The sequence below is a fragment of the Dipodomys ordii genome, unplaced genomic scaffold (assembly GCF_000151885.1).
Source record: "Dipodomys ordii isolate 6190 unplaced genomic scaffold, Dord_2.0 Scaffold203, whole genome shotgun sequence".
NCBI classification, from domain to species: Eukaryota; Metazoa; Chordata; class Mammalia; order Rodentia; family Heteromyidae; genus Dipodomys; species Dipodomys ordii.
In genome coordinates, this window is record NW_012267419.1 from 360727 (window position 1) to 385503 (window position 24777).

Here is a 24777-nt window from a genome sequence, read left to right on the forward strand (position 1 = left end):
TTACAAACTATTTTCTGATAGAAGACTAGTCTTTTTCTGTGAAGATGGATGAGGGCACTCTCATCTGAATGTCATACATGTATCTCAAACTCCCCCACAATTTTCCTTTCACCTAATAATAAGAAAAAAAAAGTTCATTCCTCTTCTCTCTTCCTATTCTTAAAATTTGTATCCAAAGCCTAGTGCCAGTGGCTCATGCCTATAATCCTAGCTACTCAAGAAGCTGAGAGCTGAGGATCGCAGTTCAAAGCCAGCCTGGGGAGAAAAGTCCATGAGACTCTTATTTCCAATAAACCACTAGAAAATTAGAAGTGGTGCTGTGGCTCAAGCAGTTGAGTGCTTGCCTTGAGCTGAAGAGCTCAGGGACAGCACCCAAGCTCAGAGTTCAAGCCCCACGACCAACAAAAAAAAAATGATATTCAATGAGTCCCCATAAGTATTTAATAGAGAACATATCTAACAACTTAGAAGTCAAACAGTCCCTGGTTCTTTCGTCTACTAAAGATCTGAGTACATAAATGAAAATCAGAGGGGAAAGTGAGATAATAACCAGACAGAAAATTTTACCCTATCCTGGTTCCATATATACAAAGCAGGCTAGCATCCCCAACCAATCAGCAATATATTGTGGAGGATGGAGAGTTTATGACTGAGAAAACTCTTTGAGTTCTTAGAGAAGAGGGGAGACATTACTTCTATGAGATATTCTAACAATTTCCTTGCAGGAATGACAGAATTCTACACAGCAATCACTTAATAAATGTTAACCTTTATTGATATTATTTATTAAATGACATTGAAACATAGCAGAATGTCCCAGTGAAACAAAGGTCAACCAAAAAATTATCACCCCTACATTCTAGATACTTAAGGTTATTCACTTTTCTTAACTGCTACATGCCAGAATAGTAGAAGTACTTTGTAATTATCATTTCATTTAATCCTTGCAATGAGCCCTTCACCACTCATCTATCATTTCAAAGGTAAAACTTCAAACCCACCTCATTTTCAGTCTAAATATTTTTTCTTCTCACATTAATCACCTGCTTCATTCCCAATAGTTTTCTTTCTCATACATTTCCTAAAAATTAATATTTATTTTAGATAAATAAGAACATAGAGATTAAGAAAAAGTAAAAAAGTAAAGATCACTGATTATCCTTTATCCAAAGATAATTATTGTTACTATTTGCCTGTATATAATTCCATAGTTTTTTTTATCTTTTTAAAGATGATTTAGTATCCCCCCCAACAAAATCATACTATGAATACTGCTATCTAACTTACCTTTCTCAATTAAAAATGCATGATGAATGTCTTTCCCTGGCAGTATAGATTTCCATCAGCATCTTTATCATGTCCTATGGTGCAGTCATTCCTAAATTTATTTAAACAATGCACTATGCTAAACACTGAAATTGCTTCCAATTTGCACTACCTTAGACTGTGCTGATGTGAAACAGTCTTGCACATAGAATCTTTGGCCAAGTATTCAGTTACTTCCTTAGGACTAAAGGTTTACATATTTTAAGGCTTAATGATGCACATTACCAAATCACCATCATCAGAGTGTGAAAAGGTGCATTTTGCTGCACCATCCTTGATGCTGCACTGTAGGAGAGATAGGGAGACATTTATATGGATCATACTTATTTAGTCAAAAATATTTAATGGTGCTAGGTGTTCAGTAGGATAATATTCAAACACCCATCCACAATTGACTTCACCTCGCTTTGCAAACTCATTTAATCCTATTTCCCACACTCTCCACTCTAAGCAGACTGCTCTTCTGCCTGCCACAGGAAGAAGGCTCCTATCTCAACATCTTTCTCACACTACTCCCCCTGACTCCTATAGCCTGGAATTTCCTAAGTCCCCCACCCTACTGGGAACTCATTTTCAATGGCATGTCCTCCATGAAGCTTTAGTTGACTTGTGCATCCACAGAAGCTTTGCTTCATCTGGGCTTTGAGGGCACACATCTGACAATGACTGCATGTTCTAGATATTCTGTTTGTTTTTGGTTTATTTCTTATCTCTCCAACTATACCATAAACCAAAGGACAAGGATAGTTTCTCTATTCCTTTTTTCCCCTTTCTGGCATTAACACACAAGTCTATTGATGATGTACAAATTAAATCACTGCAAAGGACAAAAAGGAGCTTACTTATGATGAGTTGGTTCACTGTCACTTATGCAGAGGAAATAGTAAAAATATTTCAATCTAGGCAGCGAGATAAAAAGCAACAAACATGTTTTCAGAACAAGTAGTGATATTCATTCACCCAGCTTAAACCTGAAGACCAACTTGGTTAAATATCAGCGATGATGATACAATATGGTATTCATTAGTCAAAATTGGCAGCTGAAAGAATTCCTTTGCCATATAAACAAGGTGGAGAAAAGGAATAGTTTACAATGTGTGTTACTTCTAAACTACAAAGTAAAGAAGTTATTCCTGATTCTTTGGGAACATATGCTCAGCCAGTTTGGCCATGAATTTTCCAACTTTTACTTTCACCAAAAAATCATGGTGACTTTCTATTCCCAGAACTTTATCTGCACACACTTGAAATTCTTTCAAAAAGACAAAGAGTGAACCTTTACCAAACTGGTTCTGAGTAGGTTCATTTTCTTCCCATTTAAAATTGTCATTTATGTTCTCAAAAATGATCAGAAGTTTAAGAATAACCTCTTTGTTCTCTTTCTTATTAAAGAGGGAACCCAGTGAAGATGGTACTTGGGCCCTGAGCAGTTCTCTAGTCATGGCTGGATTTTCAGCCAAATTCAAAATAAGTTTCAAAACCTGAAGTTTAGTTTCTTCATTTCCTGCTGAAAATAAGCGAAAAAAGTCTGAAATGGAATTAGCAAGTATGTGCTGATACTCATTAGTAACAGTCATATTTGTAAGCAATCTGAGTCCAGCCAACTGCACAGAGGAGTTCAAGCGAGATGTGATTGTGTCATCACACACTTGATTCATGTATATCTTAAGTCTGCGCTGATTTTCTGTATTTACACTCAAGTTATTTAGGACAATTAAAGCCTTTTCCTTAACAATGGGATCCCGAGTATTAAGAATCTTTGCAACAATTGGGAGACCACCCAGATCACGAATAATATCTCTGTTAAATGCATAAGCAGCATTGTTACCGAGAGCAATTAAAGCTGCTTCAAGAATATAAGGCTTTTCAGACATCTCAACCAAACAAAGTACTTTCTGTAGCTCTTGAGGGGACAGAACAGTATCATCAGAATTAGGGGAAGCCCGTTTCTGTACAGCTCGTCGAGCTCTGTTAGCCCTGGCCCTTGCTCTGGCTCTAGCTCTTGTCCCAGCCTCAGTCCCAATCCGAGCCCAAGGAGGGTACCACACTATGCTCTTGCTCTCATTGTTGTCATCATCATCATCTGACCAGTCATTATACCTGGCCCCAGAACAGTCCCCAGCATCATCAGTATCCCCAGAGCCACCCTCAGCCATTTTCTCCTTGCTTTGTTTTCTTCCCCGAGTCAGTCTATAGATGCAATAGCAGGCTCCAGCTCCAATCACTAGGCCTGCAGTCACCCAGCCTACTTTCCTGGCGTAGCCCATGCAATCGTCCCTGGCAACAGCAGGGACCAAGAAACGGAGTAGTCACTCTGAGTAAGAGAAGGGGGTTGTGGGCCTGAGTGCAGGCTTGAGAAGAGTGATGTTCTTCAGCCACTTCAAGGTCACAATACTGATTCTGGAGATGGATCTAGAAGTAAAGGAAAGAAATAGAGTTTGAATTTCTTTTCTCTTTGTAATGCTCCATGCAGAGATGCACAGAACACAAGAAAATGGTAATAGAATAGGAAATGCAGATTATTGACATCCCACCCCCTTCCCAATCCCTCACAGACCACTTTCAGATTCTTTTTAGTTCTCAGTCACTTCAACTTCAGATGTCCCTAAGGAGTAGCACCTTGCACCATCCTCCTGGAGAAAGGCAGTGTGCCCTCCTTCCCTTCCCGGGAGGTGTGCCACACCCAACACCCTTTCTAATTTGCGGAGACCAGAGCCAGTGAGATCAGAACACTTGATGGATTGACTGTGTATTTGCTGCTTTCCTAATTCCCCAAGGCAGTCGTCAAGAATTTTTTGACTGTTGTTTTGTTGTTGTTGTTGTTTTTTAATCTCAATACCATCCAAAACATGCACAAACCTCCTCCCCCACCCCTTCATCCCTCAAATGGCGGTCCATAAGGGAAATAAAGTAGGATTAGGAGAGCCAGTCGAAACTACGGACGATTTCTAACCCCTCCCCCACTCCAGGCAGCCCCCACGCCCACACTAACCTCTGCTGATTCTGTGAAACTTCCTCGCTTCAATCGGTGCCACCTGCTACAGAAGACCTACTGGATGACAGATCGAAAATATGGGGACTAAGTACTGATGAGAGAAGAGGATTATGAACAAAGTATCCGGTAGGTTTCTCTGCTGTCATTCCTTCTTCCCCACCCTACCCCCACGTGCACAAACACACACACATACACACACACACACACACATACACACACACACACACACACACACACAGCGCACGCCATTTCGCCACAATCCGGGTAGTGCCAGAAACACATTGAGGCTCAGACCTGAATCTAGATTACCGTCTCTAGTTTTCACTCACTTCTAACCCCGCCCTTCGTAGGGTCCCCAGATGGTCTTACCCTCAAATTGACCTTCAGTGATTGTGGTTAATTTCCTTCCTCTTCTCTTGCTTGGCGTTGTACCGCAACCTATGGAAAAACTGGCCACCCGAGAGAGGCTCGGACCCACTTCACACAAAACCATGGTCAGGAAGACACCGCCACAGACAGAAGCTCAGGGAAGCAGCCACTACTCTGTACTTGGCGGTCGGACCCGTCCCCAGAGAATGCAACTCTTTCCTAATTCGAAGGTATGATTGTCAAAGGTTTCCCACCCCTCTAACCCCTCTCCCACGTGTCACCTTGCATCCCCAACCCTCATCTCCAGCCTTTCCCCACAGGCACTGTCTTGGTGGGATGGGGGCCAACACCCAGGCCACAAGTCTTTTCCGGATTGAGGGCCTAAACTCGCAGCAAATTTCCATCTCCTCATTTCTGGACTCTTGCCTAAATACCCCCTACTCACCGCTTCGCAGCATCGTAATGGGCTGCGGGCGGGACATATGTCTTGCAAAGCGGTGGTAAGTGGGAGAAACGACCGAGGCTCCTTAGGACCTGAACGTCCCCGCCCTACACCGTCCACCCCCCCCCCTTCCCACACTTCATGGAATCTCCCAAGCACTGACCTGCAGGGATCCGGGACAATTTCCTTTTCCTCCTCCTCCCCTATGCCGCAGGCCCGCCTGTCCTCTGGGCAAGAGGGAACTGGTACTCAGACGGGAAAAACGACCAGGACAAGAAGGACTTCTGCACACGTCAGCTCTTAGTCACGTGAGAGCTACGTCATCCACCAACTCGGATCCCCAATTTCCCCTCCCACCAGCAGTGCGGCAGAAGTGGGCCCGCCCCCTTTCTTCCCTGCCCCATACTAGGCCTTGTTACTCCTGTTACTTCTTCCTCACTATTTCCCTCTCCCTCAGTAAGTTGTGTTTCGCTTGCTCCGCTCCCAGAGCGGGACATCATCTTCCCCTGAGGCTACTGGTCACTTGTATTTTTTTAAAAAAATTGACTCTTCCTTCCCTAGGCTCCTGGGACAGCAGCCTCTCCCTCCACCTCCCCCACTCCCAGCTATTAATGTCTATTTCCTCTGAAATCTAGTCTCACATCTGATATGAACAAGCAATCAAAAAAGAAACCTGGAATGGGGGTATAGTTTTTACTTTCCTAATATTTTTTCGTTCTTTTTGTTCTGCCTTCTCCCATCACCAGCCCACGTTTTGCTTATGAAGAGAAAAATACTGTAAATCTAATTACATTTTAGGACAAACAAGAGTGGAGGTGGGAGAGCAATGTGGGGTGATGGCCTCTGAAAGTCCCACATTTCTCACTTGCAGGAGAGTGTTAACTACTTCACTCAAAATAATTTTAATGTCTTTTGGGGCCTAGCACCTAATATAAACCCTGAATGAGCTAATAAGTATGACTGAGAATATGTAAATCTTCTGACAAGGCCAACCTTCTGAATAGGAGAGCAACAGACTCTCACCTGAGTAAGTTAAAAAGGAAGAGGGTTTGAGGTCTTAGCAGAAAAGCTTTAGTAAAAATCACATCTTCAACAGTATGTGCGACATATGAGATAAAGAGGCACAAAGATACACAAAGAACAACACAAAATAGACAGGTACAAGTCGTGACTATCAACTGTAAATTAGATAGGTATTGGAAGAACATTAAGATCAAGACATACTTGGCTGAACTTGGCATCTAGCAATCATGAGAAGTCATTTCACTGGTTGGATGAGCTCAATAACACATTTGTGATTTAGCTTTATTTTTAATAGGAAAAGAGATAAAAATAATTATGTTCCTACATTGTTTCACATTAACCAGGACCAGTTTCAGTTGCTTACAAGCAAATAACTGTAAAAAATACACAGTACAGAAACAACACAATACAAAAGGTAAAATTGTTTTCCAGAACATGGGATCATCAGTGAAATATTTCCTAATAGTTTGGATATTATCTCTGACTATAACCTTGACAATCTACAGAGAACATGGAAGTAAATCAAGAGACCAGACAGTCTGGGAAACAGGTAAATCTCTACAGGGAAAAAAATAACATCAATGTCACTGCTGGGAGGAAATACCAGGACATGATTTAAAAATTTAGCAATCAGAAGCCAAATCAGTTATACGATTCTGTATTTAGAGAATGATCATGTACAGCAAAGAGGCTTCTTCAAATATGGATATATATTCAAAAACAGAGAGTCAGAGGAAGCACTGTTAGTAGGAGAGGGAGTATTGGCTTAGATGAAGGAAACATTTAGCTTTCCTTGGCAAAATCAGCCCCATGGTGTTTAAAAAGTATTCAAGCGTCTTCAGCTAAAAGCTACTTCTTAAGATGACCAATGTTCTTGCTTTCATTGTATGTTTACCTAGCAGTCTTATTATCTGCCAGGAATAATCGACAGCTAAGACTGGGAAACACCTTTTAATAGCCTTGACAGTTGTATATCTCAAGGTAAATAATTCATTGAAACTTAGCTTTCTTTATGGCCTACTTAACAGGGAAGGAATGCAGAGCCTCAAAGGGTTGAGTGTTCCGACCTAGATGTATATAGGTTTCTATGAATGAGAGTCATTCCTTGACAGAGGCATCTGTTCTCAGTGTACACACAAAATCCAGGGTAGGGCATACAGTATGGAGGCTGAGACTCTGAACTGCACTCTCAGCCTTGCAGAGTTCTGTCAAGAGAACTAGGTGGCCTTAGATTAAATGACAATTTGGTGTTGTTGACTCACATCTATAATTTTAGCTACTCAGAAGTTGAGATCTGGAGGATCAAAGTTTGAAGCCAGCACAAGCAGAAAAGTCCACTGGATTCCATCTGAAATTATGCAGTAAAATGTCAGACTAGAGGTGTGGCTAGAATGCCACTAGAGAAGTGATAGAATGCCAACTGTGAGAAAAAAAAACAACTAGTGAGAATGCAAGTCTCTGAGTTCAAGCCCTGGCACCAACATGTATACACATACAAAAGACAACCTTATGTATATCATCTTATAAGTGTACTTTTCTAATGTTCAGTTAATGTGGAAATTACAACTAAGTTATGCTGTGGTAGACAGGTTACCAGCACCTCAGTTATAGCTAGACAAAGAGGTAATACATAAAATAGTTAAAGGCCTGGTACAAATCAACAACATTTGAAACAATTCACATTTCACTCCTGGAAAAGGAGGAAGTGCCTTTTACAAATTCTGTTTGCCAGTAAAGGAGTGGACCAATCAAAAGTTCTTTTAGTAAAATTTGAACCTTGAGCAGGAAGAGAAAAGCTTGAAAGTCAGTGGATTTATGGTATTCTAAGAAGATCATCTATCAGCTCCTCCTACCTAGACCCATCAGAGCTGATCCTGGTCTTTAGTGTTCCCTCCTTGTATTAACCAGATTTAGTTCCATGGCCTGAAATCAGACAATCTTAACTAAAACACAGTACAATAAAACCAATTAACATAATAAAAAACTAATATATCTTTTCGAGATACTAATCTTTCATAATTTATTTTTTCACCTCCCATAATGCCATTAGGTTCACCATCCACTGATGCCTTTTTGCTTTCATACTTTGTAATTCACATAGCAGATGTGACCAACACTAAGCCAAAATTTTTTCTGTGATACTAACTTCACAGAAAAGTTTAATTCTTGCAGCCTCAGTAACTTTTAATAGAATAATCTCAGGACTTGCTTAAACATCTTCCTTTTCCAATTTTAACAAGATATTTCAGGCATATAACATGTCCTTCAAAACATTTGTTTCTGGCTGTATAATGGAGTGCAAAACAGTATTTAAATGTTAGTCACCAGACTCATTAGTAGAAACTGTGGATCAGAGTAGGATATGATACCCACAGGTTTAGGGATGTTCTAGAGAGAAAAAGGATTGAAACCAGGAAAGATCTGACAGACCAGGAGGATACACTAAACGAAGAGACATTTTATGATAGTGGGGAGAAATAGGAGTGAATTTTTTCTCCTTGTAACCTAAATGTACTGAAAATGAATCTGTATTATAAAATTATGCATAGGGGCTGGGAAGGTGGCTCAGTGGTAGAGCGCTTGCCTTGCATGCATGAGGCCCTGGGTTCGATTCCCCAGCATCACATAAGCAAAAAGAAAAAAGCCGGAAGTGGCACTATGGCTCAAGCGGTAGAGCGCTAGCCTTGAGCTGAAGAGCTGAGGGACAGTGCCAAAGCCCAGAGTTCAGGCCCCACAACCAGACCCCCCCAAAAAAATTATGCATAATACAAGGAAGCATCTATCTTTGTCAAGTTTTACATATTCTTTAGTTCTTTCTCATATATATATATATATATATATATACATACACACACACACACATATATATATCTTCAATACAAACAAACAAAAACACTTAAGTATCTAGTAGCCAAAGAAAGGGAATGAAGAGCAACTAAATTGGAGTGTTCTGTTCATAAACCTTCAGAAATAGAATTCACATGTCTGATAGAGGTAAATACATGGTCAGGAAAGGGACAATTTTAAGGGAGTGATGGACAAACGAAGTAGAGATTTAGAAAGATGGAATATGGTATCGATTAGTCAGTTTAAACTATAAAAGATTGGGGAAGTTTAGAAAGTTGTGACATAGTCTAGATTTCTGAAATTTGCCAGCAAGGAATTGTGGGCTTCCTAGCTCACCTCGGAAAAGGGCCTCCTCCACACTAGAGCCCCTCACAGGGATGGCCTCCAGCTGGGGTGTCATATTTCTACACTCTAAGAAAGAGGCTTCCTGGAGGTTGTATATTTATAGAATATGATGCCCAAGGGGCACAGTTGGGTATCTAAGGGCTAACTTCTGGCATTTCATCCCTGAATTCCATGATCAAACTGAGGCATTTTGTGTGGATGGTGTGGAGAGGTTAGGAGGGAAGGCAGGGAAGGAAAAGGCCTCTTTTCCTGATGACTACTTGGGATCCTGTACTTTGTCCTTCCCTTTGTATTGTGTGTGTGTGTGTGTGTGTGTGTGTGTGTGTGTGTGTGTGTGTGTGAGAGACAGGAATGATGGGGGTTTTACAGCATTTCACAGGCATGCACAGACACAGACCCTCATCCTCATTACCCCAGGAAAATGCTGAATACTGTCCACTGCTATGGTGACAGATGAATGGCAGACACCCCTAGCGTCCAGATGGAATGATATGTCCAATTGTTAGACTCATTTTTTGTGTGTTTGTGCTGGGACTTGAATTCTGGATGTGGGTGCTATCCTGGTCTTCTTTAGCTCAAGGCTACCACTGTACCACTTGAGCCACAACTCTACTTGTGCATTTTTTTGTAGTTTATTGGAGATAAGAATCTAATACTTTCCTACCTGGGCTGGCTTTGAATTATGATCTTTAGATGTCAGCCTGCCTAGTAGCTAGGATTACTGGTGTGAGCCACTGGTATCTGGCTTAACCCTCATTTTTATCAAAGCAGTAACAGGGACTTCTCTAATTTCAGGGTGATTTATAGGTTTCATAATGAAACTTCAGAGTATATTTTAAATAAAGCCCTCTGAATGAAATGAAGACTAAAATGTGAAGTCTTAACTTGTACATTTCATCTGACACACTAAGATTCATCTGACATTGGAGTGTGAATAAAGTCCAGCCTCTGAAGTGAGAGTGAAATCCATCCAGCTGCTTTCTACACAATTTCTGTCATCTGACACCTACTACAATGAGTTCAGCCAAGAGAAAGAAAGGGACAGTGGTTCTCTCATAGAAAATGGATATAGGGCTGGGATGTAGCTCAGTGGCAAAGCGCTTGCCTAGCAAGTGCAACATCCTGGGTTCGATCCCCAGTACCAAAAAAGAAAAGACAAAAAAAAATACAGTTAAAAAAAAACCCAAACAAGAAAATGGATATAATTAGAGCACTTTCTTGCTACAGATCTATTTATCCATCAATTTATAAATCATACACAAAGCAAATGAGTTCTGTTTGTAAGGGTATGTCTTTTTCAAACTTGAATATACTATTGTAATAGTACTGTTTGGTACAAATTAACTTTGCCAAATCAATGAAGTCTCCTTAACAAGTAGAAAATGTTTATTACATACATTAAAAAATAAGATTGGAATTCTTTTTCCAAGTGCAAAATGCTTTATTGCATCTTACTTGCAAAATAGTGTAGCTTGAATGAATCAATAAAGAGAGATGGAAGCACATACACAGATAGAAAATATAATTAAAGGCTGCACTACTGCCTGGCCTTTCTTTGCTGCTCCCTTCCCCCAATTTTGGTGCAGAGACTGAACTGAAGGGGATATAAATTAAGGAAAGCCATGCAAGAGTTTCAGATAAAAGAAAAACGATGAGACAATTCCTTGAGAAGAAACAGGATAGACCTGGGAGAAAGATCCCCCACTCCCTTCCTGTAATTAGAGAAAGTCAAACATCAGAGAGATCTTGTCACCTCTGGTTTCTGGTATTGTTACAGAGGAAAAGAATGACAGGGCCTAGAGAGATGTTGAGGAGGTACAGGACAGGCTGGCGCCTGCCGCACTGCTTATGGGAGTGGAAATTGGGGGCCAGAGCTCACCGGTGACGTGACTATCACGTGACCAAGAACCTCCTAGAGCAGAAGTCCTGCTAGTCGCCTCCGTCTGGGTACCAGCTGCCAATATTACTCTGCAGGCGTGTGCAGCAAGAAGGAAGGTAGCTCAGACAGTACAGGTCGGTACGAATGAGCTTGGAAGGAGGTTGGGATGGGACCGGACCAAAAAGCACGAGGGTGCAAGTTCAGGTTGATGGAAGCGGTGTCTCTTTTTCGCTTACTTTTTAAATACCTTTCCCTTCTCCCCACCCCCACAGCACCCCGTGTTCATTTTTACTGGAGAGAAGTGTCGGGCTTCGGGTGGGGGTGAGGGGAGTGGATAACGGTTTCAGAGAATCCATGGGAGGAAAAGCTCCACAATCCAGGCACGGGGTTCGGGGTGCTGGTCCGTCCACTAAGCACTCCGTCCCCGTGTTCCCCTGTCTGTTTGCAGATCTGTAGGTCGCGGCGAAGTGGGCGAGAGAAGTATCAAAACTACCTTGATTGGAACCATGCAGAGGAGAGTCAGAGGTAGGATTAGCCTGGGACTTTGGGTGGGGGCCGCTGGGGAGGGGGCTGGGTTCTGTGCAGGCGAGGTCCAAGTCGCCCTCTCCTGGCCCCTTCTTTCTTCACACCCCCCTCCCATTTCAGTGCAGGGAAAGGGGTGTGGCGGCCTTTGCTGGGGAAATGGCGGACGATGGGGGGGGGAGAGGGGGGAGCCTGAGTGAGGAAAGTAGGGAGGGTGTGAGAAATATTTTTAACCCTAAGGCCTAAAATTCAAAACAGCAAATCGGGACCTGTATGATCAATGTAATTAGATCCACCCAACTCCACATTCAATTCTTCAATGCTATCTACCTTTTTCATTTGTCCTTCTGCCAGACTCTGTCCATCTATCATTGTGAAGTGAAGACTAACAGAAACCAAGGGAAAAAGCAATTCACCAGACTCTGGTGAAGGTTGGTTACAGGGACTGCTTATGGAGGGGAGAGGATGGGAGATAAATGTGGTGAAGAAGGCTACCTGAAGATCAAACTTCCTTGTCCCCCAACTCCTGCCCTTCTCTGAGAGTACTAGAAGAGAAAAAAGTGAATACTGGGTGTTAATAGAGGAAGACAGAAAAGAACAAATGAATCACTCTCTAGCAATATAACTTTCTCAACAACAACAACAACAAAATCTTTCTAAGCTATATGGTGAAGCCCAAATCCAGGCACAATTCAAAGCCCTAATACTTTTTCTCATCCACAGATTCAACATCAGAGCTACAGAAGCAGCCTAGGAGTGTCTGATGATAACTACCCTGAACCATTATTCACCCCATCTCTAAGTGTTCCTTCAAACAGGTCATTTCACCTCCAGCCTTGGGGTCAGCTTGAACATAAGCATGGGCCGGGCCCGGGAAGTAGGTTGGATGGCAGCAGGACTGATGATTGGGGCTGGGGCCTGCTACTGTGTTTACAAACTGACAATAGGAAGACAGGACAGTGACAAATTGGAGGAAGAAGAGGAAGATGAATGGGATGATGATCTCGAACTGGATGAGGAGGAACAGGAAATTTGGTTTGATTTAACACCTATGGCTCGGCCCTGGAGTGAGGAAGGGGATTGGAATGAACCTGGGGCCCCAGGTGGTTCTGAGGACAGACCCTCAGGAGGTGGCAAGGCCAACAGAGCACACCCAGTAAAACAGCGGCCATTCCCCTATGAGCATAAAAATATGTGGAGTGCTCAAAGCTATAAAAATTTCAGTTGTATACTTGACCTTTCAAAATGTCCTTCCATTAAGGGAAAAATGTTTCTTGGTGAGATGAAGGATGCTTGTTTTCCACTTAACCATGCAGACAAGAGTTACTTGGCCAACCTCTCTGTCAATGGAAACACAATCTCCACTGTCCATTCCACTGTCAGGGAGAAAGCTCCAGGATCCCCAAATAACATGAAAGCCAGTACTGAAAATCAGGGCCAGATTAAGATGTACATCGATGAAATGTATAGGGATACTCTGTCTCAATGCTGCAACTCACTTCTACATCAGGCTGGATTACATGTGTTAATAAGCATGACAATTATTAATAACATGCTTGCCAAGTCCGTTTCAGACTTGCAGTTTCCTTTGATTTCTGAGGGAAGTAAATGTGCTAAGGTTCAGGCTTTGGAATTGCCGATGGCTTTGTCTGAAAAGCCAGCCCTGGCAGGGGAGTTGCTAGGTGCCCAAATGCTGTGCTCAGTCCTGGCTGTCTCTATTACAAGAGGCAGCAGACAGATTCTCCAGGAAACCCTCCTCCCTTAAGTGGCAGTCTGGAACAGAATGGCGCTGAATGCACCTGAGCCCTGTTCGGCTTTGGTTTACATATGTCAAAAGCAAAAAGTCTGTAATGGGTACACCTGAAGGTGTAGTCTTAGCCAGCCACCAGGGGCTTGGGCAAAAGTTCCAGTGGCTCAGGAACATCATTGTCTCCTTGGTCCGGCAGGGCTGCCACACAGCTTTGGGTAACTTCTGGACTGGGCAGGACACAGACAATGTACATTGTAACTTCCTGCCTTGTAACTTACCTTCTTGAGGTAAAGGGACCAATGACCAGGACAGCAAACCACAGCATCCACAGTGCTGTCCTTGCCCACAGTGGCCTCTTTATCTAAGTGGGATCACTGGGCACAGAACAAGCCCACATGGAAGCTTGTGCTGAAAATGCATTTGCTGCTGCTTAATATTAAGTCTTTTCCTTTCCTTTCTCCCACACCAGCTGGTGGATGGTGAGCCTGTTGATTCAAATCTTCACTCCCCTCCTGGCCATTTTACTGACTTAACCTCCTGCACCCAAGTCTGCACCTGTGTGTATCATCAATAAACTTGTGTGCTTTGATTGGCAAAAAGAGACATGGTTCTTGTCCTTGAGTTGACAAACTGTGTTGAGGAAAAGACCAAAGTGTACCCCTAATGCCAGCTGACTGGGGTGTATGCTTCCTGACTGATACACTCCTCAGGGTCTAGTAGAAGTAGGGACAGAGGCTCAGAATAAGCTTCATGAAAGGGGTTGCGGGCATGGGCCACAGGACATGGTGACAGAGAAGTTGATTTTAAGATGAATGTTGAGAGCCTGAAGAGAAAAGTAACTCCCTGCAAGGCAGCAGTGTAGTGTGGGGTATAGTGGAATCTCATGATAAAGGTTTCTCCTTGACTGGAGGCCTGGGGAGGAAAGAAGGTATCCTGAATGTTCCTGAGTGGGTGGCAACAGGAGACAGGAGGTGGCTCTCTGCCCTTCATCTGTACACACCTAATGCATCAGCACCACAATAATACTGCCATTGCCCTGTGCCGCATTCTGAAACTTCACCTCTCCTGGAAAACTGCTGTTACACACCTCCAGCCTTCTTCCTTTCTTGGGATGCCAAGCACTGTTAGCGGTAGACTAAGATTTCAGCTGCCGTGTGTGTGTGTGTGTGTGTGTGTGTGTGTGTGTGTGTGTGTGTGTGTGTGTGCTTTCTATCCCACCTCCCACTGTACCTTGGGTGGGATCCAGGAACAGGACAGTGGATCCCCCATCAACTCCCCATAGGGATGTGGCTGCTACTGCAGTTGGAAAGAGTGCCTGGTACAGCTTGCCATGGCCAGTCCATCACAGACCCCTCCCCCCATGCTGTTGTTTCAGCTCCTGGTACTTCTGGGATGCAGGGGTGCCTGTGTGTATGAAATCAGGAGTTAATGGGTTTTTCAACTTTTCCTTCCTTGGCCGCCCCAGCATTTCCAGATGTTTCCCAATGACACTTAGCTTTTCCCCATACCCCTGCCTCCACAAAACCACTTTAAGTGCATGCTTGTGGTGTGTGGAGCATAGGTCCCCTTTCTGAAAGCAATGGTAAAACTCTATAGACAACTCTTGATTTCCTTGGGCTGTGTTTCTGCTGTGTCTGGTGCCCTCTGCTGGTGTGTTCTCTGCAATGCTGCTGGGATCACCAACCAGGCCTGGGCAGCAGTGCTCTCTCTGCATAGTGCCTTGACTTCTGCCTGCTTCCATCACAAAGAACACAGATTTGTATTCCTTCTCCTTTCTTCTAGGGTTTGTGATCTAGATGAGCTAAGCTCTTTCTTAAAGTGTGTGCCCCATGCTGTCCTGTGGGCTTGGGAGACTGCCAGGGCCCTCCCAACCTACTCTGGAAAGTCCTCCAACTTTGAATGAGGCTGCTGCTAGTCCCAGGTCCTGAGGCTTTTCATAGCCACAGAGTGATTTTGGGTTACTGGCACACCACAACTCACCCCATGACGTCATGCCTCTGTGGCTTCATGAACAGGATCTAGTCTTGTTTCCCAACTTCTGTTAATAGGATCCCATTTCTCCCAAGTGAACCACCCTTTGATTGAGTGATGTTCGTCTGACTAGAAAATTTATCGTAGTATTTTTTTCTTATGGCATAGCAGAATATATCTGTTATGCTTTATTTCCAGTTGCATTACCTTTACACCTTAAATTCTCAAAGCTTGCTATCTTTATATGTTTTTCTTTTTTTATTTTTATTTTTTATTGTGAAAATACTGTACAGAGGGGTTACAATTACATGGGCAACATAATGAGTACATCTCTTATCAAACATTGTAGCCTCCTCCTTTGTTTCCCCTTCCCATCCTTTCCCATCCTCCCCCCCCCCCCCATCCAATCCACCCCGCCCCCCCCACCAAAGTTGTAAAGTTCGTTTTCGACATAACGACTTGTACTTCTCATTGTTGCAACGGGTCCACCTGTATCCCTATTTAAGCGACTTGTTTTTCCCCTTCCCCTCCACAAATTATACAGACATCAAATACAGTGAAAGCACGGGTTATACTGTGGGGGAAGGACATACAAGGCAACAAAGAAATAATCTTATAAATGCCTTAGAAACAATCACATGAAAGAAAAAAATACATTTGAATACATATCTTAGGGTTCATTTCCCTAACATCACCTTATCTGACCTTTTCTGCTTGACTCAGACGTATCCAAGCACAATTATTTAGATCTTTTGGCTACTCACTATATTTTCTGTATAAAAATTGTGTCTTTGTAATTGGGCTTATTCCTAAGTATTTATTTTTCTCTGTATGTGGATATATCCCCAAATTTGTCTTGTAATTGTCTGCTACTTTGACTCTGATGTCCCATTTCCTAGCACATTGGATATATCTATGGCTTCAACTACCTCAATGCGGGGAACAATTCAAAAGGTCGATTGTCAAGTGGCTAACCAGTACTCTCCCAACAGGAGGAAATGGGGTAAAAATGTGGATCAATCCACAAATTATCTTTTCCCAGGATTCTCCCCAAGGACCTTTTTCCCTTTCATTTTACTTAGATATTTTTTCTCTGTGATGACCCATCACCCCAAAAAAGAATATAAAATGTGAAATCAGAAACAGGGGTACAGATCCTCAGTATAGAATAAGACTGAGGCCTGGATTAAGAATAGGGGCAATCTTTAAATTTCAAAGATAAAAGCCTGAGAATTAAGCACCAGGATGGCGACATTAGGCATCTGCATTTCTAAAGATAGCTTGTCTCACCTCTAGGCCATTTGGGGAGCTAATCAATGCTTTCCTAAAGCTATGGTATCTGCATTTCTGTAGAGCAGAGCCCTCGTAGCTCACTCCCTGGAGCCAGGCATCTGCACTTCAAAGGATGGCTTGCCTCACCTCCTGGCCTGGGAGCTGTTTAGACAGCTCTGAGCTCCTGCCAAGGCACCAGGAATTCTGCAAGGAATTATTTAAGCTCAGCCATCTTACTTCAAAACTTTGCTTTGATGACTTATTGCTTTGGTTAGTACCATCTGTGAGTGTTCCCCCCTCCCATGGATCTTGCCTTTAAATACTCAGCTATATTTGACTTTGCTTCTGTTCTTCACTGTCCTCATATAGTGAGTTCCTGTGGCTAATAAAGATTCCTAGCTGGGGCTGGGAAGGTGGCTCAGTGGTAGAATGCTTGCCTTGCATGCATGAGGCCCTGGGTTCGATTCCTCAGCACCACATAAGCAAAAAGAAAAAAGCTGGAAGTGGCGCTGTGGCTCAAGTGGTAGAGTGCTAGCCTTGAGCTGAAGAGCTGAGGGACAGTGCCCAGGCCCAGAGTTCAGGCCCCACAACCGGACCCAAAAAAAAAAAAAAGATTCCTAGCTGGAGTGACTGTTGGTGACTCCTTTCACCAATCATGGGTTCAAGTCCTGCCGGCCCCGGGAAGTTGGGGGTACTTCACTCTCCTGACACTACTTCCCTTGCAGTGGAACAACCCAAACTAAATCCTCTGATTTATTCAAGCATCTTTTTTTCCCCATCTCTGGAAAGGTGTTCATTAATCTCACCACCAGTATTGCTCTTTGTTGCAATAGAATACTGGTATTTGTCTTCTGTCTGGTTATGTGATGATTTTGAATGAAATAAAGGCAATTTGAAGGCTTAAATGATTATTACAATAAATACACCTCTGAATTCATATTTGCATTTCAGAATGTTAGATTGTTAAAGTATATATTTTTGTAGAATTCTATATGTATCATTTCTAGATCTTTAAACTGACCAGGAGATGAAGTTGGTAAGTTTCTCAACTGGGAGTGGAAATGAAGGTAAGGACATGGCAGCTTCCTCTCTCAGCTTGAGCTGTTCCATGTTAGTTCTGGTATCTTTTAAATTGATGTTTTTGGACACGGAAAAACTAAGCTGGATGTTTAGCAATTTCTCAGGAACTTATCTAGTCAAATTTAATTTCCATCTAAAGTTTCAGTCTGGGAACTGATTTGAGGCAGGAGACATACGATTGATTGTTTATTCTTATTGTCCCTTGCTTTTTCCCAACAAAGTTGTTTTTTAATGGGCACTTTTTTATCTTGAATTCTTGCTATCTTAGGCTAGTAGTAAAAATGTATGGTCTGAGTGATCCCAGGCTGGTTCCTGTAATGGGAGGTCTTAGAAGTTAAGATAATTCCAAATTGATGGTTGTAAGTTTAAAAGAAAATAGTTTTCACGATACTCACAAGACTTGGGGGTAGGGTAGGGAGAGGAAAAGTAGGAGAAAAATGAGGGGGGGAGTAACAAGTTCGACAAGAAATGTACTTATTACCTTACTTATACAACTGTAACCCCTCTGTATGTCACCTTGACAATAAAAATAAATAAATAAAATTACCTTTCAGAACTCAAGGATTCTTGAGTAAGTAGAAACTTACTTGCTTCTCAGAATGTGCAGTTACTATTTGAATTACTTATTCTTTGTTAGCATGAAGACATCTCATTTATTTATTATCACAATGACTTCTATTATGATAATGAAATTATGCAGGAACCCAGGGGCCCAAGCTGGAAATCAGGACATTTACTTATATGATTGTCTTAGTCTTCAGAGGGTTAGGGCAAACAAAGATATATATGGAGTAAGGAAATTACAAAAACAAGTATCAGATATCTCATATATCATGATATTTACAAAATAGGTAACACATTCTAGTGATTCTAAATTCAGAAGTTAAAACTGACTGCGCATTAAAAAAATCTCCCAATTACTTAAGGAGTCCTCATACAAATATTTAGTGATTTCATCTCATTTTTCTTGGTATAACAATTAATCCTTTAATGATCAACTTGACCTATATTTAGTCTTACTCTTCATTATTATTATTATTATTTTGGTCTGTTGTGGGGCTTGAAATCTGGGCTTGGGCGCTGTCCCTGTGCTCTTCAACTCAAGGCCAGGGCTCTACCGCTTGAGCCACAGCGCCACTTCCGGTTTTATTGGAGATAAGAGTCTCATGGACTTTCTTGCCCGGGCTGGCTTTGAACCTTGATCCTCAGATCTCAGCCTCCTGAGTAGCTAGGATTACAGGCGTGAGCCACCTGAGCCCGGCTTTATTATTCTTTTTAATTCACTCAATTTTAGTTGATTAAATTATATTTCTTAGTGTTTTTTGTATTTATCTGCTTTAGATAGCATCTTGTAACCCCAATTATTAAAGATAAGAAAATCAGTGTATTTCTGGGTATGTTATCTTGCACCTGTATTTCTGGACACTTGGAAAATGGAGGTAGGGAGAATGATGATTCAGAACCAGCCTGTTAGAGCCTGCCTCGCTGGTACAAGGCCTTAGTTCAAACCCCCATACCGCTAAAAAATAAAGAGAAAGAAAAACCAACATAGTAACTTTACTTCCCATCAACTATTCCATTTTCTTTTCTTTTCTTTTTTTTTGGGGGGGGGAGCTCTGGTTGTGGGGCTTGAACTCTGGGCCTGGGCACTGTCCCTTAGCTCTTCAGCTCAAGGCTAGCGCTCTACTACTTGAGCCACAGCACCACTTCGGCTTTTTTCTTTTTGCTTATGTGGTGCTAAGGAATCAAACCCAGAGCCTCAGGCATGCAAGGTAAGCGCTCTACCACTGAGCCACCTTCCCAGCCCCGTATTCCATTTTCTTTATGCTCTCAATTGTTATGTTATTCTATTCCATCTTAGTTTATCACCATTTGTATTTATTCTATGACTAAAATCACCACAATTGTTTTGACCTTAGTCCTAAATTTACATAGTTTTGGCACAACTTGTTATACCTTTTCTGGGTTGGTTTGTGTGCTTGCTTGCTTTCCTGTGCCCCTACCATGTTTGTCTTCATTTCTGGGATTGCTAAATCTTTTTTTCCACATCCTTTCCTAAGGCCTGACAGGGCATGCTTTTTTTTATTTTTTCCCATCCTTATCTTGCCACCTCTTTTTTGAGCTTTTGCTCACATCAGTAAAAATTTCAAATTCATATGGACTATTTGGCTATTTTTTTAACCTACCATATGGTAACATTTCCAGAAACGTTTTCATATATTCTCAATTTTCCATGTCCCCTTTGTCTTTTTCATGTGTTACCTGTGCTTACCTCCTGCGAATTTCTTTTTGATTTCCTGCTTTTAAGGATTATGAGGGGTTTCTGAGCCAGTTATTTGCAGGATAAGAGACAGAGTTGTTCTGCACAATAACAAGAATTTTTTGAAAGCTAACTATGGAACTGTTGAGAATGTAGTCTATACTTTCCCCTGCAACTCAGGAACAGAATCACCTCCCAAGCTACCAGCTGAACAGATTACTTACTATAAACATGACTTATCTCTGTGATGCCTTTTTTTTAGCCTGCTCTCTTTCTGTTTCTTATAACCCCATAGGGACCATCAAGTTTCTAGTACCCACTTTGAACATGTTTCTTATCTTCAAGAAGTATATAAACAGGTTCTTTCTTTTCTGGGATTTGTTGTTGTTTTGAGTGCAGCTGGAGAGTTTCTGGAAAATTAACTGAACAGACCGTAAAGCACAAAACCAATATACAAACCCATGGAGAGACTTTGAAAAAGTCAGAGCCCAGTATACTAAAAGGCTTGATTTGGACTGAACCTCTAGTTAAGCACAGAAAGGCAAACCTTTCCACATACTCTGCCAAGCTTCCTGAGCTTTCTCACAAGAGGGAGCAAACACACAACAGTTTCTGTCTTTGCAACTAAATTCATGCTAAGAGAAAATGGGTGATATTAAAGGAGCATAAATCATACCTTATTACATCTTTATATGAAGTGGTTATTAATTTTCATAGCAATCACCACACTCCATTGTATTCCCTGTTAGATGATAAGCTGTATGAATAAGGAATAGTATTTGCCTTGTTAATTACTGTCTGACATGTAATTACTGCTCATTGACTTCTCTGTTTACACAGCATTTAACTGAAATTCTGATTTCAGCCAGAAGTTGGTGCTTCTGCACATACTTTTAAGTAGCTTCAACAAAAGTGTTATTAAATATAAATTTTGTTTTAAAATATGTTAACTGGGCACTGGTGGCTCATGCCTGTAATTCTAGCTACTCAGGAGGCTAAGATCTGAGGATAGTGGTTCAAAGCCAACTGACAGAAAATTCGGTTAGACTTTTCTTCAATTAGCCACCCCAAAAATAAGTGGAACTGTCACTCAAATGGTAGAGTGCCATCATTGTGCAAAAAAAAAAATCTAAGGGTTAATATCAAGGATCTGAATTCAAGCCCTAGAACCAGCACAAAATTTAAATATATTAGGCAGGATTTATAATATGGACCTAATTAATTTAAAAACGCAAATGTATGAAAAAGACTGTAATCTTGCTGTTCATTGAAGTCTTATTCTCAGGTCTCTTCTCTTCCTTGGAACTTTACCCCCTGCCATGACTTTACTGCTTCTATCTTAATGGCTCAAGAGTCTTTGTGTCTAGAGTTCAAGGTTAATTTCTTTAATGCCTACAGATTACATATACCATAGATATTTCTTGCCCAACATACTAGAGATTGGAGTCATGGTTTCCTGGTCCTACATCAAAACTGTTCCTCCTTCAATATTCCCTGCTCAGCAAACACTACCACTATCCAGACAGTTTACACAGGCTCCAACCTCAGTCATTATTGACTCTTACTTCTCCTCCCTATATTGCTAGCTTATCATAAAACGCTGTTGATTCTCGGATGAATGTTGATATTTGTCATAATACTTACATGATACAAAGCAGTTGGTATAGTACTTGTTATGAAAAGTGTTCCCCCTTCTACACTTTCCTGGATTCACTGCCAGTCTCTGGAGTGACATCTTTTTCTTAACTTTTCTGATTTTAGTCAATCTGATGAAGTGGTTCTCAACTGGGGAAAATTCTCACTTGGGAAAAAGGCCCCGGGGTACATTTGCCAGTGTCTAGTTATTTATTTTGGTTGTTGCCATTTCAGGAAGGGTGCTATTATCTTCTTGTGGTATACACTAGTGATGCTAAAACTTAGAAGACAGCTTCTGACTCCAAATGTTAATAGTTCTGAGGATGAGAAATATGTTTTGAAATTATCTCCCAAACTCCCCAAACAGACTTACATCTGAAATGACCTAAAATGAAAACAAGACAGTTTAGTTAACTTACGTCACATTGCTTCTCATCCTCCCCTAGTCCCAATATTTATAGTATTATTTTATTTTAATCATCCAGTCAGCCAACATTTCTTGAGCACCACTGTATGCCAGGAAGTATCCTAGAATTTGGATGGTAGTAGTACTCAGGACAGATGGAGGCCCACAACAAAAATCAATTACAACAAAGAAAATAGCTAAATTTAAGTAGCACATATAAACCTTTCATAAACTTCTACCAGTAGTTATTCATTTTGTACTTTGTAAACAAAAGAGAAAAGCTCTGCTATTCTTTCTCTTGCCTTTTATCATCTTCTGTATCTGAAAGTTTGTCAGCTATACTTTCATTAAGTCCTATATCTACTTGAAATCTCCTCCAAACAGGCTGCCTGTGGGTCATTTAAAAAAAAAAGATAAGGTAGTTCAAATGCTAGGTTATTACAGCATTTATATCATTGTCATTGCGATATAAATGTAGGTTATAATTATCAATATCTAGAGTTGTAAACAAAAAATTCATGGGAAAGTTGGTTGTTTGATATCAGAACGTGAATGTCAGCTGGAACTCAGCTACACGTACATGGATAAATAAAGCAGAAAACTCAGTGTACTCTCTCCATTTGAAAAGCAAGATCCCCTTGATTTTAGAACAAAATATAGTAATTTTAACTGTCAATAATTCCCCTTGAAATTCCAAGAAATCAGCAACTCTCCTTGATATTCCAGGAAATCAGCAACTCCCCTTTATTCCCTTGAGCCCAAATTCCAGGAACAACCCCCTTTATGGAAAATTCGGCTAACCACAGCTAATGAGCAGGTAACAGGATAAGGACCACTTGGTCCATCTGCTCCAGCCAATCAATTCGAAGAGCATCAACCACATGAACCAGCCAATCCCTAGTACCTGGTCGGGTCCTGCCACTGGTTACACTAATCATCTTTTAGAATTATTTTATTATTTTTCCGCAGTGTGATATGATTTGTTAAGTGTTGCAATAACCCAAAGAAGTCCCTGAAAACCCTATAAAAACCCTGTTAGATGAAGGGTCGGGACTCAATCTAGATCCACTGTGTCGGTGACAGTCGTGAGTCCAGACTCGAGCTTGCAATAAACGACTCTCGTGTGCTTGCATCGGAATCCACTCTTTGGTGGTCTTTGGGGATCCTTATCTGGGCATAATAATGGTACTACCAATTTAGTGATTTTGTCCCTTAGGAACTTTCACCAGTTCAAGCTAAACTTTTCTTGGGTTCTGGGAAGGTTGCTCTTAGAACTATTTGGCCATTTCAGACTGTCCTGGGAGCCATGCAGCCAGGTTCTACTTATTTACTGTTTTGGGGCATGGTATAGGTCCAAGCTATAAATTAACTATATCAATGTTATCTGTTGCTGCACAAAACTACACTAAAACTCAGTAGCTTTAAACATCTAAATTGCTTTTTACTTTGTGAATCAGTAATTTGTACTATCAGTTTACTTAGCTGATTGTTCTGCTAGTCTTGCCTGAGGTAGCAACTAGTGTATGTGTGTGAACTGGTCCTGGGACTGGAATTTAGGGCTTGGGGTCTGTCCCTGAGCTTTTGTGCTCAAGGTTAGAATTCTACCACTTGAGCCACAGCTCCGCTTTTGTTTCTTTTTGGTAGTTAATTGGAGATGAAAGTGCCGCAGGCTTTCCTGTCCAGTCTGACTTTGAACTGGAATCCTCAGGTCTCAGCTTTCTGAGTAGTTAGGATTACAGATGTGAACCACTGGCACCTGGTGCAATGAATATTTTTATGCATAAGGATACATATAAGCTGGGTGCCGGTGGCTCACGTCTGTAATCCTAGCTACTCAGGAGGCTGAGATCTGAGGATTGCGGTTCAAAGCCATCCCGGATATGAAAGTCCCTGAGACTCTTATCTCCAATAAACCACTAGAAAACCAGAAGTGGTGCTGTGGCTCAAGTGGTAGAGGGCTTGCTTTGAGCTGAAGAGTGCAGGCACAGCGCTCAGGCCCCAAATTCAGGCCCCATGACGGAAAAAAACAAAAACAAAAACAAAACAAAACACCAGAAAAACTGCAAGTGGCGCTGTAGCTCAAGTGGTAGAGCGCTAGCCTTGAGATACAGAGCTGAGGGACAGCACCCAAGCCCAGAGTTCAAGCCCCACGACCAATCCCCCCAAAAAAGGATATATATATATACTCTTTATAAACACAAAGAAATTTATATAAGTTTATATTCATAAAAAACTTAGAATATATATGTATATGTATGTTAGGTTTTAAAAAAGAGGTAGCCAAGTAAGAACTGCACCATGCACGTGGTATTCAGGTAATGGGCAGGTTTATTCAGTAGACCTGCTGGGACCAGGTAAGGTTGGCACTCCATGTGGCTGGGAAAGGCCTCAGAAAGAGAGCTGGGAAAGAGAGGAAAGAGCTAGAAAAGAGCAGAGAAAGAGGTAAGAACAGCAGCACTCACGTGGTATTCAGGTAAGGGGTAGGTTTATTCAATAGACCTGCTGGGACCAGAGGAAAAAGAGCTAGAAAAGAGCAGAGAGAGCAGAGAGGAATAGAGAGAGAGCGAGCAGAGAGAGCTAGAAGAGAGAGAGAGAGCAGAGAGAAACAGAGAGAGAGAGCGTCTGGGCCTGGGCTAGCCCTTATCTAGGGTAGGG

General features: G+C 41.7%; 2 protein-coding genes across 3 annotated transcripts; one reads left to right on the forward strand and one right to left on the reverse strand.

The window, feature by feature from the left end:
- Positions 1–749: 749 nt before the first annotated feature.
- Armcx3 (armadillo repeat containing, X-linked 3) lies at positions 750–5423 on the reverse strand. Of its 2 annotated transcripts, none has more exons than XM_013035102.1 (4): positions 5296–5423; positions 4691–4770; positions 4319–4375; positions 750–3738 (listed from the first exon to the last, which is right to left on the reverse strand). In XM_013035102.1, exon 4 carries the CDS (start codon positions 3591–3593, stop codon positions 2454–2456), a length of 1140 nt encoding a protein of 379 aa, XP_012890556.1. In that variant the 5' UTR covers positions 3594–3738; positions 4319–4375; positions 4691–4770; positions 5296–5423; the 3' UTR covers positions 750–2453. The 2 variants fall into 2 exon arrangements, with proteins under 2 accessions (XP_012890556.1, XP_012890557.1); XM_013035103.1 differs by having other exon boundaries at positions 4319–4412.
- Positions 5424–11280: 5857 nt separating this feature from the next.
- Armcx6 (armadillo repeat containing, X-linked 6) lies at positions 11281–14032 on the forward strand. The gene is made up of 4 exons (XM_013035082.1): positions 11281–11360; positions 11675–11751; positions 12103–12179; positions 12472–14032. Exon 4 carries the CDS (start codon positions 12608–12610, stop codon positions 13511–13513), a length of 906 nt encoding a protein of 301 aa, XP_012890536.1. The 5' UTR covers positions 11281–11360; positions 11675–11751; positions 12103–12179; positions 12472–12607; the 3' UTR covers positions 13514–14032.
- Positions 14033–24777: the final 10745 nt, after the last annotated feature.

What these genes read in the sequence shown, in the direction of transcription:
- Armcx3 (XM_013035102.1), bottom strand. Translation starts at nt 3,593, where the DNA reads ATGGGCTACGCCAGGAAAGTAGGCTGGGTGACTGCAGGCCTAGTGATT.
- Armcx6 (XM_013035082.1), top strand. Translation starts at nt 12,608, where the DNA reads ATGGGCCGGGCCCGGGAAGTAGGTTGGATGGCAGCAGGACTGATGATT.